The 19,558-nt window shown below is 38.3% G+C and overlaps 1 protein-coding gene across 5 annotated transcripts in view; it reads right to left on the bottom strand.

The window, feature by feature from the left end:
- The window catches only part of LOC142860946 (uncharacterized), a 57,048-nt gene extending 37,769 nt beyond the window's left edge, over positions 1-19,279 (bottom strand). For 2 of the 5 annotated variants that reach the window (XM_076010354.1, XM_076010358.1), the window contains exons 1-3: positions 19,148-19,279; positions 17,901-17,957; positions 11-155 (exon numbers count right to left, since the gene is read on the bottom strand). In XM_076010354.1, the coding sequence (XP_075866469.1) occupies positions 11-155; positions 17,901-17,909 (154 nt within the window). In that variant the 5' untranslated portion in view covers positions 17,910-17,957; positions 19,148-19,279. Of the gene's footprint in view, positions 1-10; positions 156-17,485; positions 17,676-17,900; positions 17,958-19,147 lie in introns of all 5 variants that reach the window. The other 3 variants (XM_076010355.1, XM_076010356.1, XM_076010357.1) reach the window with 3 other exon arrangements.
- Positions 19,280-19,558: the final 279 nt, after the last annotated feature.

Below are 19,558 nucleotides of genomic sequence, written 5' to 3'. Positions count from 1 at the left end.
CGGGCCTTACCTACTGAGACCAAGTTGCTGTAGTTCTCCAGCATCACGTCCCTATACAGAGATTTCTGACCAGGGTCCAGGTGTTCCCACTCCTCCTGGGTGAAGCCCACAGTCACATCCTTAAATGACAATGATCCCTGGAATTTCTGTTCAATCTGAAATACTCAGAATTAGGTGACATGGAAAGAGATGTACAGGACTAATCTTTACCGTGATTATTGTTCACAGATTACCAAAATGGTTTACAAAATATTTGTATTGATTTATACTAATACTGTGGGGAAAAAGAGAAATCATAACAAATAATCAGCCATTGCATTAAGCTACTGATTCATTAAAAAAAATTATCAAGTCCCCACAATGTATCTGGAACAATTATACTTATTAGAAATACTAAGATTAATAAAAATCAAGGAATATACAATCTGGTAAGAAAATATATGCAGTAATATGTTACAAGTACTATGGTGAAAGTACACCCTAGACCAATACAATAAAGAAGGAGCAAAATTAGTTCTATTTTGAGCTTCACTGAGGAAATACAGCTGTTGGCTGAATTTTCACTATACTGTGTTCTTCCTAAGCATGGCACCACCACACAAGCAAAGGCAAGGGGGTGGCCTCTAACACACTCAAGAAATCAGCAAAAGGACAAACAGCACAGCAGATGAGAACACGGCCTAGTGCTGTCATTTAGGGAATGGGTTACAGAGTCATCTAAGGCTAATTAGTCTCCAAAGTAGTTATCATTTACCATTTTCAAGATTATTAAGCACTACAGTGTATATTTATAAATCACAGAAATAAACTGTCAGTACATTTACTATGAATTTTAATTTAATTTAATTTAATTTAATTCTCACTTAGATTCAGAACTGGAGAAAATCAGCCCAATATTTTATTTCAATACATATTCTAGGTTCTAACCTTCAATTCAGGGACAATAATAAAGATGCATAGAAAATGGAAAGAGTTAGAGTGTACAGAAGATATCCAATTGGATCATTTTGGACATCTTCTAGGTGCATGCCTCTTTTAGGGATCACTGCTATGAAAAAGGAGAGCCAAGAAACAGACATGAGCATATACTGAAATCACGCGACCAGGTATTTATTTATAGGATCAATTCTCTTGAGAAAGGGAAGGGACAGCTAAGAACAAAACAGCACCACTTACATCAAGTTCTACAGTAGAAAAGTGGGCTGCAAACAGGGCACTGACAATAAGAGACAGAGCAATAAAACATGGTCACCAATTCACTAGGCAGAAAGGAAATGTTTCTCAGGCTATCCACAGGAACAGCTACACAGATACCAGGGTCACAAAGCCAGCCAGGGACATTTGGGGTAAATAGGGTGAAATAGATTGGACACAGTATTTCAGCAAGACAGGTCTCACATAAATTTTGAAGCATAATACTGGAGGTCAAAAATGAAAAAATAAGGATTTCAGAAACACTAATAACCTGGTGGTGTTAGAAGCTTATCAATGGTAAATCAGAAGGTTGTCAGAGAACTTAGAAAAAATAATCAAGAATGGAACCTGGGGGAAAATCACGTTTTAACCGATTCGCACAGCACAGAAATAGGCCATGAAGACCATGAAGCAACTTTTGGAAAGGTGGAAATAAAAATAATAACAAATAGTTGTAAAAACTAAGAGATGATTATATGATCATATCAAAGCCTGCTTAAAAACTCTTGGCAAATTAGGAATGAAAAGGAATTTCCTCAATGTGACAAAGGATGTCTACATATACCTAACAGCAAATGTCATAGTGGTGAAATATGGAAAATGTTCAACTTAAAAACAGGACTAAGAGAAGGATACCTGCCTGCTATTTCCAACTTTATTCAACATTTTCTAAAGTTCTTACAGTAATAAGGTTAAACAATTATATACACAGAAAATTCAATAAAAGTACAGTTTTAGAAACTGGTTGCAAGTTCAATAAAGCAAATCTTAGGTATTTCTATAATAATTAAGGTATTGTGATACAGGCATAAAGACTTTCAAATGTATCAACAAAAGAGAGCCCCCAAACAGACCCACACCTATATGGCCACTTGATTCATAACAAGGGTGACAAGAACAGTCATTTCAATAAATAGTGATAGTTTAATGAGTATTTATTGCTATCTTAAGTGTAAGCAGAAACCCACCTTATAGAGTGTATACACCTAAATTTGCAAAGTAAATTTTTCAAAAATGCTGTAAGAAATTTTTCTGCATGACTTCAAGACAGGCAAAGATTTCTTAAACAGACACAAAATATATTAACCATACTCTATTAAAATTAATAACCTGTCTTTATAAAAAGACAAGAAAAGAATAAAAGTATAACCCATAGATTGGGAGAAGATATTCAGACATATGTATATATATATATGAATGTATTCAGAATACATATACAGATATATGTATTCAGAATACATGTATCGAAGAACTCAGATCCCTAGCAGAGAAAGAAATGTAGCCCTAACATAGAAATTAACCCATTTATCTCTAGCATAGAAAAAAAATTCTAAAATTAATAAAAAAAAAAAAAAAGGCAGGCCATCTCAATCGCAAAACTGGGAAGTCAGAAGACTGAGCAAAAATTTGAACAGGCAGTTGCTATAAAAAACAGCTAAAAAATGTCACTAGAAAATTCTAAATCCTACAAAGATACTCTTTTAAAATGAATATATTTTCCAAATAAAGGCTGAAAAAACTGACAACAGTACACACAGATAACAAGAAATACCATAGTTCTTTAAGCTGAAGGAAAATGATACTTGATAAAATCCCAAAACAGGATAGAATGAAGAAAAATGAAAAGGAAATTTAATGTACCTATAGTAATGTCTTTTGGAATCTACAGCACACATAAAAGCAAAGTAAGTCACAACACTAGCAAAAAGCATAGTTTAGGGAACAAAGAAATTAAATTTTTAAGATTCTTGCAATATCTGTGAAGTGGTAAAGTACTAATGTAAGGTAGACAAAAATAAGAATGATATTGTAATATCCAGAGTGAACACTACAAAAATACGAAATAGTAAACTAAAAAACTACTAAGTACGAAAAAATAATTAAACACCTGTCAAGAGGAAAATGGGTAAATTATACTATTTTCATGCAATGGAATACCATGTAGCAGTACAAGGAATGAACTACTGGTACACACAGCAATGCAGATGGGTCTAATATATATTGAAATTAAGAAGCCTGACACAAAAGTGATTGCGTCACTGATTCTCTGCATTTAAGTTTCAATAACAGATGACAAAAGAGTTGAAGTTTTTTTCTAGGTGGGATGAAACAGGAAAAATGGGCAATCAAAAGACCTTGATAAGAAAACACTATTTAACATAGATATGTTAACAAATAAATCTATTACTAATTGTAACAATTAGTAACATATTACATCAGAACAGAAAACCAGCAATCTACCAATTAAAAAAAAAAAAAAAGAAAGAAATTTCACCAGCAGCACAAAAGAAACAGAGGAAGTATGATAAAAACTATAACATAAAGTAAAACATACATTGTCAAACAAACTATGTATCTTAGATATATAGTAAACTAAGCTATACAAAAAACCCAAAACACTAAGCTATAAGGGGGCATATGAATGTGTTAAATTTCTTATCAATGACAGAAATAATTGACTTTAAAACAAAACCAGCTAAAAGTTCCTTACAAGAAAAGATCAGGAAAATCTGAAAATAAAGTAACAAATACCACATATGCAGAAAATATAAGCAAGATTGGCTATAATTACATCCGATAAGGTAACACTGAGGACCAAACAAATTAAATGACAAAGACAATTCTTCAAGGAGAAATCATTCATGTACATCTTTTTTGGCACAAAATACCAAGAAGCCAAACTCATATGGAAAAAACTACTATAAGTACCAGGATACTCTGATTAAAACATACATACTGGGGAAAATACATGAGGTAGGAAAACAAAAGAGAATATTATATGAAAGACCACAGGAAATAGATGTTTTCTTTAGAAACTTTAAAAACTACCAACATTGATTTAGAAAGCAATAGAAAATTGGTCCAAAGACCAATAACTAGAAATATGATTTAATAATCAATTGAAGATCTTGAAGATCTACCATGGAAAAATCACTAAGTTCAGATGTTTTTAGAATTAAATTATAGCCACCATTAAGTAAAACAATTCATGTAATTTAAACATTCCATACTGCTATGACTTGGATGTTTGTTCCCCAAACCTCATGTTGAAATTTGATCCCAATGTTGGAGGTGTGGCCTAATGGAAGGTGTTTGGGTCATGGGGGCAGATCCTTCAAAATAGACTAATGCCCTCCTAGGGAAAGGGATGTTAAGTTCTCGCTCTATTAGTTCCCAAAAGAGCAGATTGTTATAAAGAGCCTAGCAACTCCCGCTCCCTTTCTTGCACCCTCTCTCACCATGTGATCTCTGTACAGCTGGCCTCCCTTGCCCTTCTACCAGAGGACCTCACCAGATGCCCAATCTTGAACTTTACCAGACATCAGAATCGTGAGTCAAATAAAATAAACCTCTTTTCTTTATAAATTACCCACTCTCTGGTATTCTTTTCTAGCAAGACATAACAGACTAAGACACACACCCTAGGAAAATGTTTATTAATTATCATAAACTTAATACCAAAACAAAATATTGGTTAAGAACAATTCATATTTAATTTTGATGCAAATATTCTAAATAAAACATTAACAAACTCAATCCATTACAATCTATTAAGAATAATTCAGCTTGAACAACGAGACACAGGCTGCAGAACAGCAGATTATCTTGTTCACAGTATGTGCTCCAAAAACTTAAAACAATCCATGGTAAGCGTTCAAAAATATCTGCAGAATGACCTAATAATTTTTTGAAAAATTCAACCGTAAGTTCAGACACTTGAGAGCTCTAAATATTGGATTACATGACATAGACTTTAACAGAACTGTGACTAAAATCACTAAAGAAAAAAGATGGCAAGATAGAAAATTTCAAAAGAAAACTGAAAACTATGAAAGACGAACACAAGTGGAAAATCACCTAAAAGCAGCCAAAAAAATGACATATTACCTTCAAAGGCAAAAATGCACCCTAAAATTGCAGAAAAGGCATACTTTTCCAATTCACACGAACCTTTTGTACCAAAACAGATCACAGTCTGGGTCACAAAGCATATTTCAACAAATTCCAAAGATCTGAAAGCTTAGAGTATATTCTTGTCATACAGGAGGATTAAGGTAGCAATCAGTAACAAAAAGATCAACTAGAAAAGCCCTCAATGTTTAGAAATTGAGATATATATCTAACTGGAAATTAGAGAATATTTTTAAGTGAATTATCAAAAATACAACATATCAAAACATGTGAGATACAGCTAAACCGATGCTTATAAAGAAATGAGTCCTTAATAACATGTTAGAAAACAGCTAAAAAAAAAAATCAGTAACCATCTATCTTCTTTTTTAGAAAAAGAACAAATTTCACCCAAAGGAAGGACATGTTACAGATCACACATCAATGAATTAAATATATACACACACAGAGAAAAAAGACAAAGCCAAGTCTGTTTTTAAAAAGTCTAACAGACCTGACAATGTTCTCGAATGATTGATCATGACATACAGAGGAACAGTGCATTACCAATATCCTACATGAAGAAAAAAAATCCCTATAGGTCCCACACTCAATGAAAACATAATGAAGAAGATATTATGAACAATGATGCCAATAAGTTTGAAAATTTATGAAAATTCACATTAGTAAGAAAATACAACTTACCGAGACTTATTTAACAAAAAAAAGAAGAAAAGAAAACCTAATGTCTCATATCAGTTAAGGAAATTGAATCTATAATTTAAAGTCTTCCTATGAAGAAAATTCCAGGCATAGATGGCCTCACAGGTGAATAAATACCTAGGAAAGAAACACTACTAAAATTAAAACAAAATCACATAGAGAAAAGCAAGATGAAACATGTAAGAATTCATGTTATAAAGTCGGTATAAGCTGGAGAATGAAATCTAACAAGAACATATCAAAAAAAAATTAACAGGTCAATCTCAGGGACATAGATGCAAAAATCCTTAATAAAATATTGACAACTAAACCCAGCAGTATATAAAAGTGTAACATACTATGACCAAGTTGGGCTTATTTCAGAAATACCAAGGTAGTGTTACATCTGAAAATCAATTAATGTAATGTACCAATCAGTAATGGATAAAAGTCATCTGATGGCCTCAACAGATGTAGAAAATCATTTGACAAAATTTAACAGATATTCACAATTAAAAGAAAACTTTATATAACTAATAGAATGGGGCATCCTTGATGTGATAAGAAACGCCAAAAAATACAAAAATCACATATTGAAGGGTAAGTTTTTTCTTTGAGAATAGAATCAAGACAAGGAAGCCCACTCTTGCTCCTACTCAATATTATATATTAGAGGACCTAGCAGTGCAATAAAGAAAAACAGGCATAAGAATTGGAAAATGTTAAGTATGATTATTCCCAGTATATTCACATATATAGAAAATCCAACCTACTGTATAAATTATCTGATATAACAAATTAGTGTAGAAAAATTGCTGGCTACAACATTAATATATAATATTAAGAAAATTCTATATATTAGCAACAAGCAATTAGGAAATGCAATAAAAGATATACATATATTAACAAACATAGAAATAACTCTAACAATAGGTATACAAGAACTCTACACAAAAAGCTTTAAAAATTACTCAAGACATAAATGTAGGATATATACCATTGTTCATAGAAGATTCAATATTAAAAAGATAAGCAATTCTTCCCAAATATGTTTATGGATTCAATTCAACCACAATGAAAAGTCCCAGTAGATTATTTTATGAATACTAACAATATTTATATGGAAATACAAAAGGCCAGGAAGAACCAGGATCTTGCTTAAGAAGAAAAACTCTGTTGGCAGTTAAACTACTAGATATCAAGACATTTCACCAAGTGTGGCACTGGCACAGAAGGGAAAAACCAATGGAACATAGTAGAGCCAAAAAAAATGGCTGGGTGCAGTGGCTCAGGCCTGTTATCCTAAGCACTCTAGGAGGTCAAGGCAGGAGGACAGCTTGAGGTCAGGGGTTCAACACCAGCATGAGCAAAAGTGAGACCCCATCTCTACTAAAAATAGAAAAAAATTAGCCAGGTGTGGTGACATGCACCTGTAGGCCCAGCTCCTCTGGAGACTGAAGCTGGAGGATTGCTTAAGCCCAGGAATTTGAGGTTGTCGTGAGCTAGGCTGATGCCACAGCACTCTAGCCAGGGGCGACAGAGAACTCTGTCTGGAAAAAAAAATTCCAAAAAAATACCCAGACATGTATGTATACATAATTTATGACACATATCACACTACAAAACAGTGGGGAGAAGATAGTCTTTTCAAAAATAACTCTAGTTAAACCGTATATGGGAAAAAAGTAATCTGACATCTACCTCATACAAAAGTAAAACATCAATTCCAATTAAACAGGAAGAAATGTGAAAACCAAAGCAATAAATATTTTAAAAGATAACAAAGGGGATTATCTTCATTAGTTTAAAGTAGGAAAATTAATCTAAAATAGGACACAACTCTAATAAATAAATTAAATGAACTAATCCAGGGATTGGAAAACTTTCCTGGACAAGAACCAGACATTACATAAGTTGCGCTTTGCAGACCAGGAGGTTTCTGTCACAACTACCATGTTTCCCCCAAAATAAGACCTACCCATAAAATAAGCCCTAGCAGGATTTCTAAGCATTTGGGCAATATAAGCCCTACCCCAAAAATAAGACCTAGTGAAGGGCGTGGCTATGCAGAGCATCTGCACAACCCATGCATTTCCTCGTGGAGCAGTCAAGAAGACGAGCAGCCCTTCTTCATCTGCCCCATGACAGCTCTATTGCTCCACATGAGAGATCGGGGCCAATGGTTCTAAAGGAAATAGAGCTGCAAGAAATTCAGGATGGAATTCGGGGTTTGGAGAGTTATGATGATGTTCCAGAAGACGACGACTTAACTATATTTGAATAAATATAGATTGTTGTACCGTACTTAAAAAAATAACACATCCCCTGAAAATAAGCCCTAGGGTGTCTTCTTGAGGAAAAATAAATATAAGACCCTGTCTTATTTTCAGGGAAACACAGTACTCAACTCTGTCCCAGAAGCCAGAGACTATATGTAAGTGAATGAATGAGCAGGGAGATATCAGGATTGTGAGAGGGACACAGGGAAGCTTCAGGAGTGCTGGTAATGTTTGTTTTGACCTGTGTATGAGTTTTGTGGGCCTTAGATTTGTAATATTAATGATTCATTGATTTCTACACTTAAGATTTGTGGGCTTTTCCATACATCTGCCACACATACAGAAATAAGATTAAAAATTAAAATACATTTTAATTTGTTGATCAAAAACTGTATCAAAAAGGAACCTGGAACTTGTATAGGAACAAAAAAAAAAAACACTACATATTAATACTGGAATTTTACAGCTCAAATGGTACTTTAAATGCTTATACTAAAAATGCTTTAAAATTAACTCATCTTCCACAAGAAAAAGTTAGAAAAAATAGCCTATTATCAAAAATAATTGGAGGAATAAAAGTATAAGTTAACAAAACTTAAACATAAGTACAATGAAAGCAAAAGTTGGTTCCTTCTGAGGACTGAACTCTGATCTTTTTCTTTTGCTAAAAACTCTTTCCTAAGGAGGCTGGGTCAGGCTGACAAATGGTAAATTCCCACTAAGCGGCTTTTGTTAACCAAATGAAGCGGTGGTTTACTTCCCAACCTGATTCTGGTACGGCATTAACATCACCTAAAAGATAAGAAGCTCCCGTTTTAACTCAAGCATCCTAGCAGATGCCTATCATAAATTTAAAATATCTTAACTCAAGCATCCTAGCAGATGCCTATTCTTAAATTTAAAGCATCTTAAAGCATCCTAGCAGGCACCTATTGTAAATTTAAAATGTCCTCCTGTCTGGACCTCCCAGAGTGCTCATACCCTTATCTTAAAGTAAGCATATCCTTTCTGGTCTCCTAGATAAAGTCTAACTCTCTCAGCCAATTGCCAGCCAAAGAATCTCTAAACTCACCTATAACCTGTAAGTCCCCCACTTCGAGATGTCCCACCTTTTTGGGCCAAACCAATGTATGCCTCTCATGTATTGATTTGTGACTTTGCCTGTAACCCTTGTCTCTCTGAAAATGTATAAAACTGAACTGTAACTGAGCCACAGTGAGCCCACTTACTCAAGGCTTCTTGAGTGGCTCCAGGTCATGGTCCTCAAATTTGGCTCAGAATAAACTTTCAAATATTTCAGGGCTTGGATTTTTCCGTCCACACTTCAAAGACTAATAAAATAGCTATCTGTGATAAAATTAGTCCAAAAAGGGGCAAAAACAAAAATACTGTTAGAAATAAAACCTGGTAAAGATTATTATGGGTAAGGTAATGGAAAAATACTGACAAAAGTGTGCAGAAAATTAAACGAGTAATACTTCTTGAACAAGTGGGCCTTATTTTGGAAAGTAAAGATTAGTAATTAAGAAATGTAGAAATACAATTCAATAGGTCCAAAATTACATCACCATTCTCACATTTATATGTCAATAAATAAAATATGGTAATTAGAATATAGTGTAGCCACACAATGGAAAACTACATAGCATTAAAAGAAATAAAATACATATGGATAGATCTGAAATTATTGGTGAAGTAGGTAAAAAATTGTGTATTATACACATTAAGAAAACTTATACATTTTTAAAAGCACCCAAAAAATAAACAATATTTTCAACTTTCTATGCAGTTTTTTCAATGTACATGTACAGGTAAAATCAGAAGACTAGTAGACCAAAGATGAAAACTTGGCACTGAACTACGGGACACAATGAGGAAGACACCAAGAAAGAGCCATGAGAAGAGTGGTATCAGAAGACGACAAAGACTTTCCAAGGAGAGAAAAGTCAGCAGGGTAATGCAACAGTTAATCTAGGGATGCAACTACAATTTAGTCATTGGTATGTGAACTAAAATAAAATCTTGGGAGCAAGATGGCGGACAAGAAACACAGACAGAATGTCTCTGTAGGAAAGACAGATTCTAGCAGAAATTAGAAAAAAGAAGCAAGAAGACGAGCATACAGAGGACGAGGGCCAGAAGGAGGGGTACCTGAGACCCGGGAGACTCCACAGGAGGAGGCTGCGGAGGAGAACTGGAGGCTGAGACCACCAGAGCAGCCCGGAGACCAGCGGCAAGGGCAGGTGGATTTGCTGTTTCCCCTCCCCTGCATTTGGGACTCCTGGTGGGCTCCCCAGCGGGTGGAGAGACCTGTGGACACCAGCCCAGAGACGGCCACCGCCAGCCAGCGGTGAGCCTGTAACAGACGTGGCACCAGGTTCCCAACTTCCTCTGGGCACTTCCGTGTGCACAGACCCGAGCCACGCGGCGGGTGCCATATTGCCTCCTCCTCCCCTCCGCCAACCCTACCCGCGGCTGCCCAGAGGGACAATACAGCCACCAGCCAGAGGCACCTCCAGGGAACGGGACCTTCCCTTTTGGGACCCTACAGCTGACTCAGGGGAACTCAGACTGTGAGCTCCCTACCTGCCAGCTCTCCCAGGTGCTGCTGGCACGGTGTTCCCAGGAGAACGGTGCCGACTCAGAGGCTGAGAGACATAGATCCAGCTTGGGCTCCCTGTGGGTGAATTGAGACCGGAACTCCTCTCCCTGGTGGGGATACAGTTTGAACTCTGGGACCCAGAGGTCGGACCTGCAGACCAGATCCCCTGCACTGAGGGCTAGCATTGCCCGGGGCACAGAACGGTTATACGTGAACAGCCTACTGAGGTGTCTGTGCCTCCAGGGGCGGATCAGCATCCTAGAGGGCAACCTTCTTCCCAGGAGGAGGCCGTGCGCCCAGCCCAGGTGGCATTCCTGTGCAGGGAACCTCCCCGCCGGCATCACAGTCCAGGGAGGCCTGGTGACTTGTGGTCTGGCCTGCTGGCAGAGGCCCAGGAGTAGCTGCGGAGTTGGGGAGGGTGGAAAGAAACGAGGCCCGCTCCAGACTGCGGGTCTCAGACAGTCTCACCCCCACACACAGACTTTCTGGCTGAGCAGGACCATTCCAGCTGTCCATTCCAGGACAGCTTTTCCTGGAAGCAGAGTACAGAACTTTGACCCTTGCTAACTGCCTGAGGGCAGGCTTACCCAACCCAGCTCTGCCCAGAACAAGAGTTGATAACAGGACACAAAATCAACAGCATAGCCTGTTCCTCCAAGCAAACGACACCTACTGACAGGGACGGCATCTTGCACAGCCTTTCCACGGCACCCACTGACTCAATATACAGGGAGTGGTCCAATCTCACCCACAGACACCACCTAACGCCTCATAAAACTAAACAAGGTGTGTGAATACCCAAACAATAACCTAAAGGAAAGAAACAACAACTGATCGACATGGGAAGAAATCAGCGAAAGAACTCAGGAAATATGAAGAACCAAATAAAAAACACACCCCCAAAGAGGTGCACCAGCCCCCTAGAAATGGACACCAACCAAAATCATGCAACCAATATGACAGAAGAGGAATTTCGTATGTGGATCATAAGAACAGTCACCAAGCTGCAACAACAACTCAATAACCAACACAAAGAAACCACAAAAAGCCTCCAGGATATGGAAAAAGAAACTGACACAATGAAAAAAAGTTTAACCAAACTCCTGGAAATGAAGAATCAATTCAAGGAACTACAAAATACAGTGGAAAGTCTCAAGAACAGGGTAGATCAAACAGAAGAAAAAATCTCAGAGCTTGAAGAGAACACCCTCCAACTAAATAAATCAGTCACAGAAATAGAGCAGAGAAACAAGAGAAAAGAGCAAAGCCTACAGGAGATGTGGGATTATGTGAAGAAACCTAACGTGAGGGTCATACGGTTACCAGAAGGGGAAGAAGACAACACACTCAAGGGTTAGACAAGCTGTTTGAAGATATAATAGAGGAAAATTTCACAAGCCTTGCTCAAAATCTTGATATACAAGTTCAAGAAGCTCAGAGGATCCCCTGGAGATTCAATGCAAACAGGAAGACTTCATGACATGCAGTCATCAGACTGACCAAAGTATCAACTAAAGAGGGCCTTCTAAGAGCTGTAAGACAAAAGAATCAAGTAACATACAAGGAAAAGCCAATTCCAGTAACATCAGACTTCTCTAATGAGACTTTACAAGCAAGGAGAGACTGGGGCCCCATTCTCACTCTTTTGAAACAAAAGAATGCCCCGCCTAGAATCTTCTTCCCTGCAAAACTAAGCTTCGTATATGAAGGAGAAATAAAAACATTCTCAGACAAGCAAAGGCTCAGAGAATTCACCAAGACAAGACCAGCCCTACAAGAAGTACTTAAAACAGCGTTATGCACGGGACATCATAATAATAACCCACGAATATAAAAACAACCAAAACCCAAAGATATTAAAGGCCAGATATTACAATGGCTCAAGACAGAAATCATAGCAACAACATCCAACCCAACAGAAGGATCAGTAATCTACCTTACCTATCAGTTCTCTCAATAAATGTGAATGGCTTAAACTCTCCACTCAAGAGACATAGGCTGGCTGAATGGATAAGAAAATACAGGCCAAGTATATGCTGTCTTCAGGAAACACATCTAACCTGCAAGGATGCATATAGACTAAAAATAAAAGGGTGGAGATCAATATTCCAAGCAAATAGAAGCCAAAAGAAGGCTGGTGTGGCAGTTCTAATTTCAGACGATTTACTTTTTAAACCAACAAAAGTAGTGAAAGACAAAGAGGGTCATTATATAATGGTGAAGGGCACAGTTCAACAAGAAGAGATAATAATTTTAAATATATATGCACCCAACTTAGGTGCACCCAGATTCATAAAGCAAACCTTACTGGAGCTAAGCAAATGGATTAATAGCAACTCCATAATCACCAGAGATTTCAACACCCCACTGAGGGCACGAGACAGATCCTCCAAAAAGAAAATTAATAAAGAAATAATGGACTTAAACAAAACTCTAGAACAACTGTGTCTGACTGACATTTACAGAACATTCTACCCAAAATCCACTGAATATACGTTCTTCTCATCAGCTCACGGGACATTCTCTAAGACTGACCATATCCTAGGACACAAAGTAAATCTCAAGAAATTTAAAAAAATAGAAATCATACCATGTACCTTCTCAGATCACAATGGAATAAGAGTAGAAATCAACCCTAACAGAAACTCACATTTCTCCGCAAAAATGTGGATATTAAACAACCTCCTACTAAATGATAGCATCATAAATGAAGAAATCAAGACGGAAATAAAAAAATTCTATGAAGAAAATGACAATGGAGAGACAAGTTATCAACTCCTGTGGGACACAGCTAAAGCAGTTCTGAGAGGAAAGTTTATCTCCATAAATGCCTATAACAAAAAGACAAGAAGATCACAAATAGACAATCTAATGAAACGACTCAAAGAGCTGGAAAAAGAAGAACAGACCAACCCCAAACCCAGCAGAAGAAGTGAAATCAACAAGATCAAATCAGAACTAAATGAAATTGAAAACAGGGAAGCTATTCAGGAGATTAATAAAACAAAAAGTTAGTTCTTTGAAAAAATAAACAAAATTGACACACCACTGGCTAACTTAACGAAAAGCAGAAAAGAGAAATCTCTAATAAGCTCCATCAGGAATAAAAAAGGAGTTATCACAACTGATCCCAAAGAGATCCAAGATACAATTTATGAATACTACAAAAATCTTTATGCACACAAAATGGAAAATGTGGAGGAGATGGACAAATTTCTAGAAACACACAGCCTCCCTAGGCTCAACCAGGAAGAAATAGATTCCCTGAACAGACCAATCTCAACAGCTGATATAGAAACAGCAATTAAAAATCTCCCTAAAAAGAAAATGTCGGTCCAGATGGCTTCACACCCGAATTTTACCACACTTACAAAGAAGAACTAGTACCTATCTTGCAGAAACTATTCCACAACATCGAGAAGAACGGAAACCTCCTCAACACCTTTTATGAAGCGAATATTACTCTGATACCAAAACCAGGAAAGGATGCAACAAAAAAAGAAAACTACAGACCAATATCCCTAATGAATATAGATGCAAAAATTTTCAACAAAATCTTAGCTAACCGAATCCAGATGCTTCTCAAAAAAATAATGCACCACGACCAAGTGGGCTTCATCCCAGGGATGCAGGGATGGTTCAACATATGTAAATCTATAAATGCAATTCACCACATAAACAGAAGCAAAAACAAAGGCCACATGATTCTTTCAATAGATGCAGAAAAAGCTTTTGACAAAATTCAACACCCTTTCATGATACGAACACTTAAGAAAATAGGCATAGAAAGGACATACCTAAAAATGATACAAGCCATATATGACAGACCCATAGCCAACATCATACTGAATGGGGAAAAACTGAAATCATTCCCACTTAGAACTGGAACCAGACAAGGCTGCCCACTATCTCCACTTCTGTTCAACATAGTGCTGGAAGTCTTGGCTACAGCAATCAGCCAGGAAAATGGAATCAAAGGTATCCAAATAGGGACAGAAGAGATCAAACTTTCACTGTTTGCTGATGATATGATATTGTATCTAGAAAACCCCAAAGATTCAACCAAGAAACTCCTGGAACTGATCCATGAATTTAGTAAAGTCTCAGGATACAAAATCAATACACAGAAATCAGAGGCATTCACATACGCCAACAACAATCTAATTGAGAACCAAGTCAAAGACTCAATTCCCTTCACAATAGCAACAAAGAAATTAAAGTACCTAGGAATATACTTAACAAAGGACGTAAAAGACCTCTACAGGGAGAACTATGAAACACCGAGGAAGGAAATAGCAGAGGATGTAAACAGATGGAAATCCATTCCATGCTCCTGGATCGGCAGACTCAACATCATTAAAATGTCTATACTACCCAAACTGATCTACAGATTCAATGCAATACCTATTAAAATCCCATCAGTGTTCTTCACAGATATAGAAAAAATAATTTTACGCTTCGTATGGAATCAAAGAAGACCCCGAATATCAAGAGCAATTCTAGGCAACAAAAACAAAATGGGAGGTATTAATATGCCAGATATCAAACTATACTACAAAGCTGTAGTAATCAAATCAATACAGTATTGGCACAAAAATAGGAATATTGACCAGTGGAACAGACGTGAGAATCCTGTTATAAAACCATCCTCATATAGCCATCTAATCTTTGACAAAGCAGACAAAAATATACGCTGGGGAAAAGAATCCCTTTTCAATAAATGGTGCTGGGAAAACTGGATAGCCACCTGTAGAAGGCAAAAACAGGACCCCACATTTCACCTCTCACAAAAATCAACTCACGCTGGATAACAGACTTAAACCTAAGGTATGAAACTATTAGAACTCTAGAGGAAAAAGTTGGAAACACTCTCCTAGACATCGGCCTGGGCAAAGAGTTTATGAAGACGTCCCCAAAGGCAATCACAGCAGCAACAAAAATAAATAAATGGGACATGATCAAACTACAAAGCTTCTGAACAGCCAAAGAAATAGTCATGAAAGTAAACAGACAACCTACAGAATGGGAGAAAAATTTTGCATCCTATGCATCCGATAAGGGACTGATAACTAGAATATACTTAGAACTCACAAAAATCAGGAAGAAAAAATCAAATAACCCCATTAAAAAGTGGGCAAAGGACTTGAACAGAAACTTTTCTAAAAAAGACAGAAGAATGGCCAACAAACATATGAAAAAATGCTCAACATCTCTAATCATTAGGGAAATGCAAATCAAAACCACAATGAGATATCACTTAACCCCAGTGAGAATGGCCTTTATCAAAAAATCTCCAAACAATAAATGCTGGTGTGGTTGCAGAGAGAGAGGAACACTCCTACACTGCTGGTGGGATTGCAAACTAGTTCAACCTCTGTGGAAAGCAATATGGAGATACCTTAAAGCAATATGAGTGATTCTACCATTTGATCCAGCAATCCCATTGTGGGCATCTACCCAAAAGATCCAATGACACTCTACAAAAAAGACACCTGCACTCGAATGTTTATAGCAGCACAATTCATAATTGCAAGGCTGTGGAAACAGCCCAAGTGTCCATCAATCCAAGAATGGATTAATAAAATGTGGTATATGTATACCATGGAGTACTATTCAGCTCTAAGAAACAATGGTGACATAGCACATCTTATATTTCCCTGGTTAGAGCTGGCACCCATACTATTAAGTGAAGTTTCCCAAGAATGGAAAAACAAGCACCACATATACTCACCAGCAAATTGGTATTAACTGAACAGCACCTAAGTGGTCACATAGGTACTACAGTAATAGGGTCTTGGGCAGGGGGGAGGGGGGAGGGGGGCGGATATATCCATACATAATGAGTGAGATGTGCACCATCTGGGGGATGGTCATGATGGAGACTCAGACTTGTGGGGGAGGAGGGGAAATGGGCATTTATTGAAACCTTAAAATCTGTACCCCCATAATATGCCGAAAAAAAAAAAATAAAGGATCAAAACCAAAAAATAAAAAATAAAATAAAATCTTAAGGCTCTTCCCCAACCGGCTGACTAAATGGGCCCCCTCTTGTCCAAGGGGATATCATAAAACTAAATTGCCCACCAGGAGGATGGAGGTCAGACATGCCTCATCATGCCCCCCCTACCTACTTGGAGATATCCTTTGTAACTCATTAAGAGGCCTAAGGCTATGCAAGACAAACCTTTAGGTTCTCAATTTACACAGCAAATGTGTCTGGTAGCTTGTCTCCTTAACTTAAAACATTCCAAGCCTTTAGACAAAGCTTCAAGTCTTTAACCAATTATAAGTCAAAGAGTCTTTAAACCCACCTATAACCTATAAAGCCCCCACTGCAGAGATGGCCCACCTTTTCAGGCCAAACCAATGTAAGCCTCCCATGAATTAATTTATGACTTTACCTGGAATCCCTGAGTCCCTGAAATGTATAAAACTAAACTATAACCCAACCACTACATGTCCACTTGCTCAAGGCTTCTTGGGTGTGGCTCCAGGTCATGGTCCTCAAATTTGGCTCAGAATAAATCTCTTTAAAATTACTTTACACAGTTTGGCTTCTTTTCCTTTGAACAGTAACTTTTACCCAGATAGATTCCAAGAAATTCTTCCAAGGGAAGAACCAAGATGGTGTACTGTAAGAATGAGATGAGACTGAGAAGCTCAGAAACATTTACCATAGAATGTAAATTGCAGGCTGCATACAGCCTGGATAAGATAAAATAGTTATGATGAGTTTTTGTTACAGGTACACAGGCCATTTATTCCTCCAAACACACCAGGTTTTATGCTAGGAACAAAACCATCAGAAAATTTATACCTGAACCATGTCCCAAAATCTTCAACTCCTACTGAGGTACAGACTGAGGCATTCATTTCAGAGCTATATATGGAAGGTTATACACTATGTGTCCCTATTTCATGACCAATAAAGATATCTTCCAGGAAGTCTTTGTGTCTTCAAAGGAATCAGTCTGTCCCAAAGTACAGTGTCTTCCTTTGTGCCATGGCTGTCAGAAAGATCAGAGACATATTTGCAGCTCAACTTAGTGAGTCTGAGATCATATAATCAATATGTAACGAAATGTCAACTTGTCCCTGCTATTATTTGTTACTTTATATTTTCTAGGAAGTTCAACTTTTATCTATTACTTACTCCACCTCTTAATATATGACACTTACAAATCTAACAAAGTCCACTGTAACATAAAGTGGGGAATAAATAAACACCTTACCTTGTTCATTTTGTATTGTCCTTCGGAAGATGTAGACAACTTTGAAAATACTGACAGCTAGGTTACAAAAGGAGGAAGAGGGTCATGAAAGATATGGCCTGCCTGGTATCACCTGAATTATTCTGCCCTAAAAAGCTATACACACCCACTGGATAAAATACTCCCTGGGGGAGAATGGCAATGACCTTCTGACTCCTTGGCATGGGCAGGGGGAATGGTGAACAACCACCTAACATAACTCTAACATAATCATAGAGCTCTTGGGCACAAAATTTTTCACAGGATGAATGTAAATATTTGCTTCCCAAGGATTTCAACAGATTAAATCTCCCTTGGTGTTCACAAAAAATTTAAAATAACAGTATTGGTTAAAACAGTTGAGAATACATATTAAATGTATTCTTTATTAAAAAGAAACACTAACTAAAATTAGTGTTTTTATTTATTTTATTCTCTTTATTAAAAAGAAACACTAAATCACTAAAATTGCTGTAGCTATCAATTTTCATAGTAATGTTACTTAACCTCTGGTTAGGGATTCCACAGAAAGCCATAATAAACAGTGCTTCAAGGGGAAAAAAAAATCTGTTTTAATTTCTTTACCTAACTCTGTTGCTATTTCTCAAAACGATGTTTGATAACAAACTTGTTTTGACTTCTGTGGAAAAGTAGCCAGTACTGGCTTGGGAGTCAGGAGATAAGATTTTAGTCTTCCCTACTAACAAATCATGATCCTGAACAACTTACTATCCTTCACGGAAAAAAAAAAAAACTCTTCTTCCATCAAACAAGACAAAATCAGATATTAATAACTCCTAAGATCCTTCCCGAATGCTAGCGCAAGTCAGGGCAGACTAACAGCATATATCAGGATGCAGTGATGGCCATGGCTGGAGAGAGTTCAAAACCTACAAAGGATGACAGAGAACCACAGCACGGACCACTGTCTGTCTGTCCAGGAAGGCCAGGTCTGGGGAGCCCCAATCCCCAGGCCACGCCCCACGGCCCCCTCATGCACGTGCACGTGCGCTCCCCGCAGCACCGCCCCTCCCGCGGTGCAGACACGTGCTTTCTTCCCAGGGCCCCACAAACAGGGCTGCACCGACCGCGCCAGGCTCAGCGCCAGCCGCCCTTTCACCGCCCCGGTACCCACACGGGGTCTGCGGGCTCCTCCCCACCGCTGGTACGGCCCGCCTCCCGTGCTGCACATGGCCTGTGGGTCCTCGCCCAGCCCTCCAGGGACTCACCCGCTGCTCCCCCGTGTTGTTGCACCGGCGCTGGCCTTAGAAGACCGCCTAAACGCGGCGACCCGGGACCTCCTCCCACCCGAAGCCTGAGCAAAACAGGAAGAAAAGCGGAAGCGCAGAAGTAGCGGACAAGTGAGGCATGCGCAGAACCCGCGTGCCCCGGAAATACCTTTCCCCTGAGTCTGCGCCGCCGGCCTTTCCGAACGGCCCACTGTGGCCCTGAGGGGGACGGGGCAATGGTGGGGGGGGGGACGGGGGACGGGGGGGGGGGAGGGACGGGGGGGGGCCGGTGGTGCGTGGGCGGCGCTAATCCGCACCCCGAAAACGTGGTGGCTATAGGGGAGTCCTGTGTGTGGCCAGGGTGCAGTTTAGACAGAGATGCATGGAGGAAAGGAGAGCTGCGTGTCAATT

Source organism: Microcebus murinus, chromosome 14 (assembly GCF_040939455.1).
Source record: "Microcebus murinus isolate Inina chromosome 14, M.murinus_Inina_mat1.0, whole genome shotgun sequence".
In the NCBI taxonomy this organism is placed as follows: Eukaryota; Metazoa; Chordata; class Mammalia; order Primates; family Cheirogaleidae; genus Microcebus; species Microcebus murinus.
Note: the sequence above shows the minus strand (reverse complement) of the source record. Positions and strands in the feature narration are given on the sequence as shown.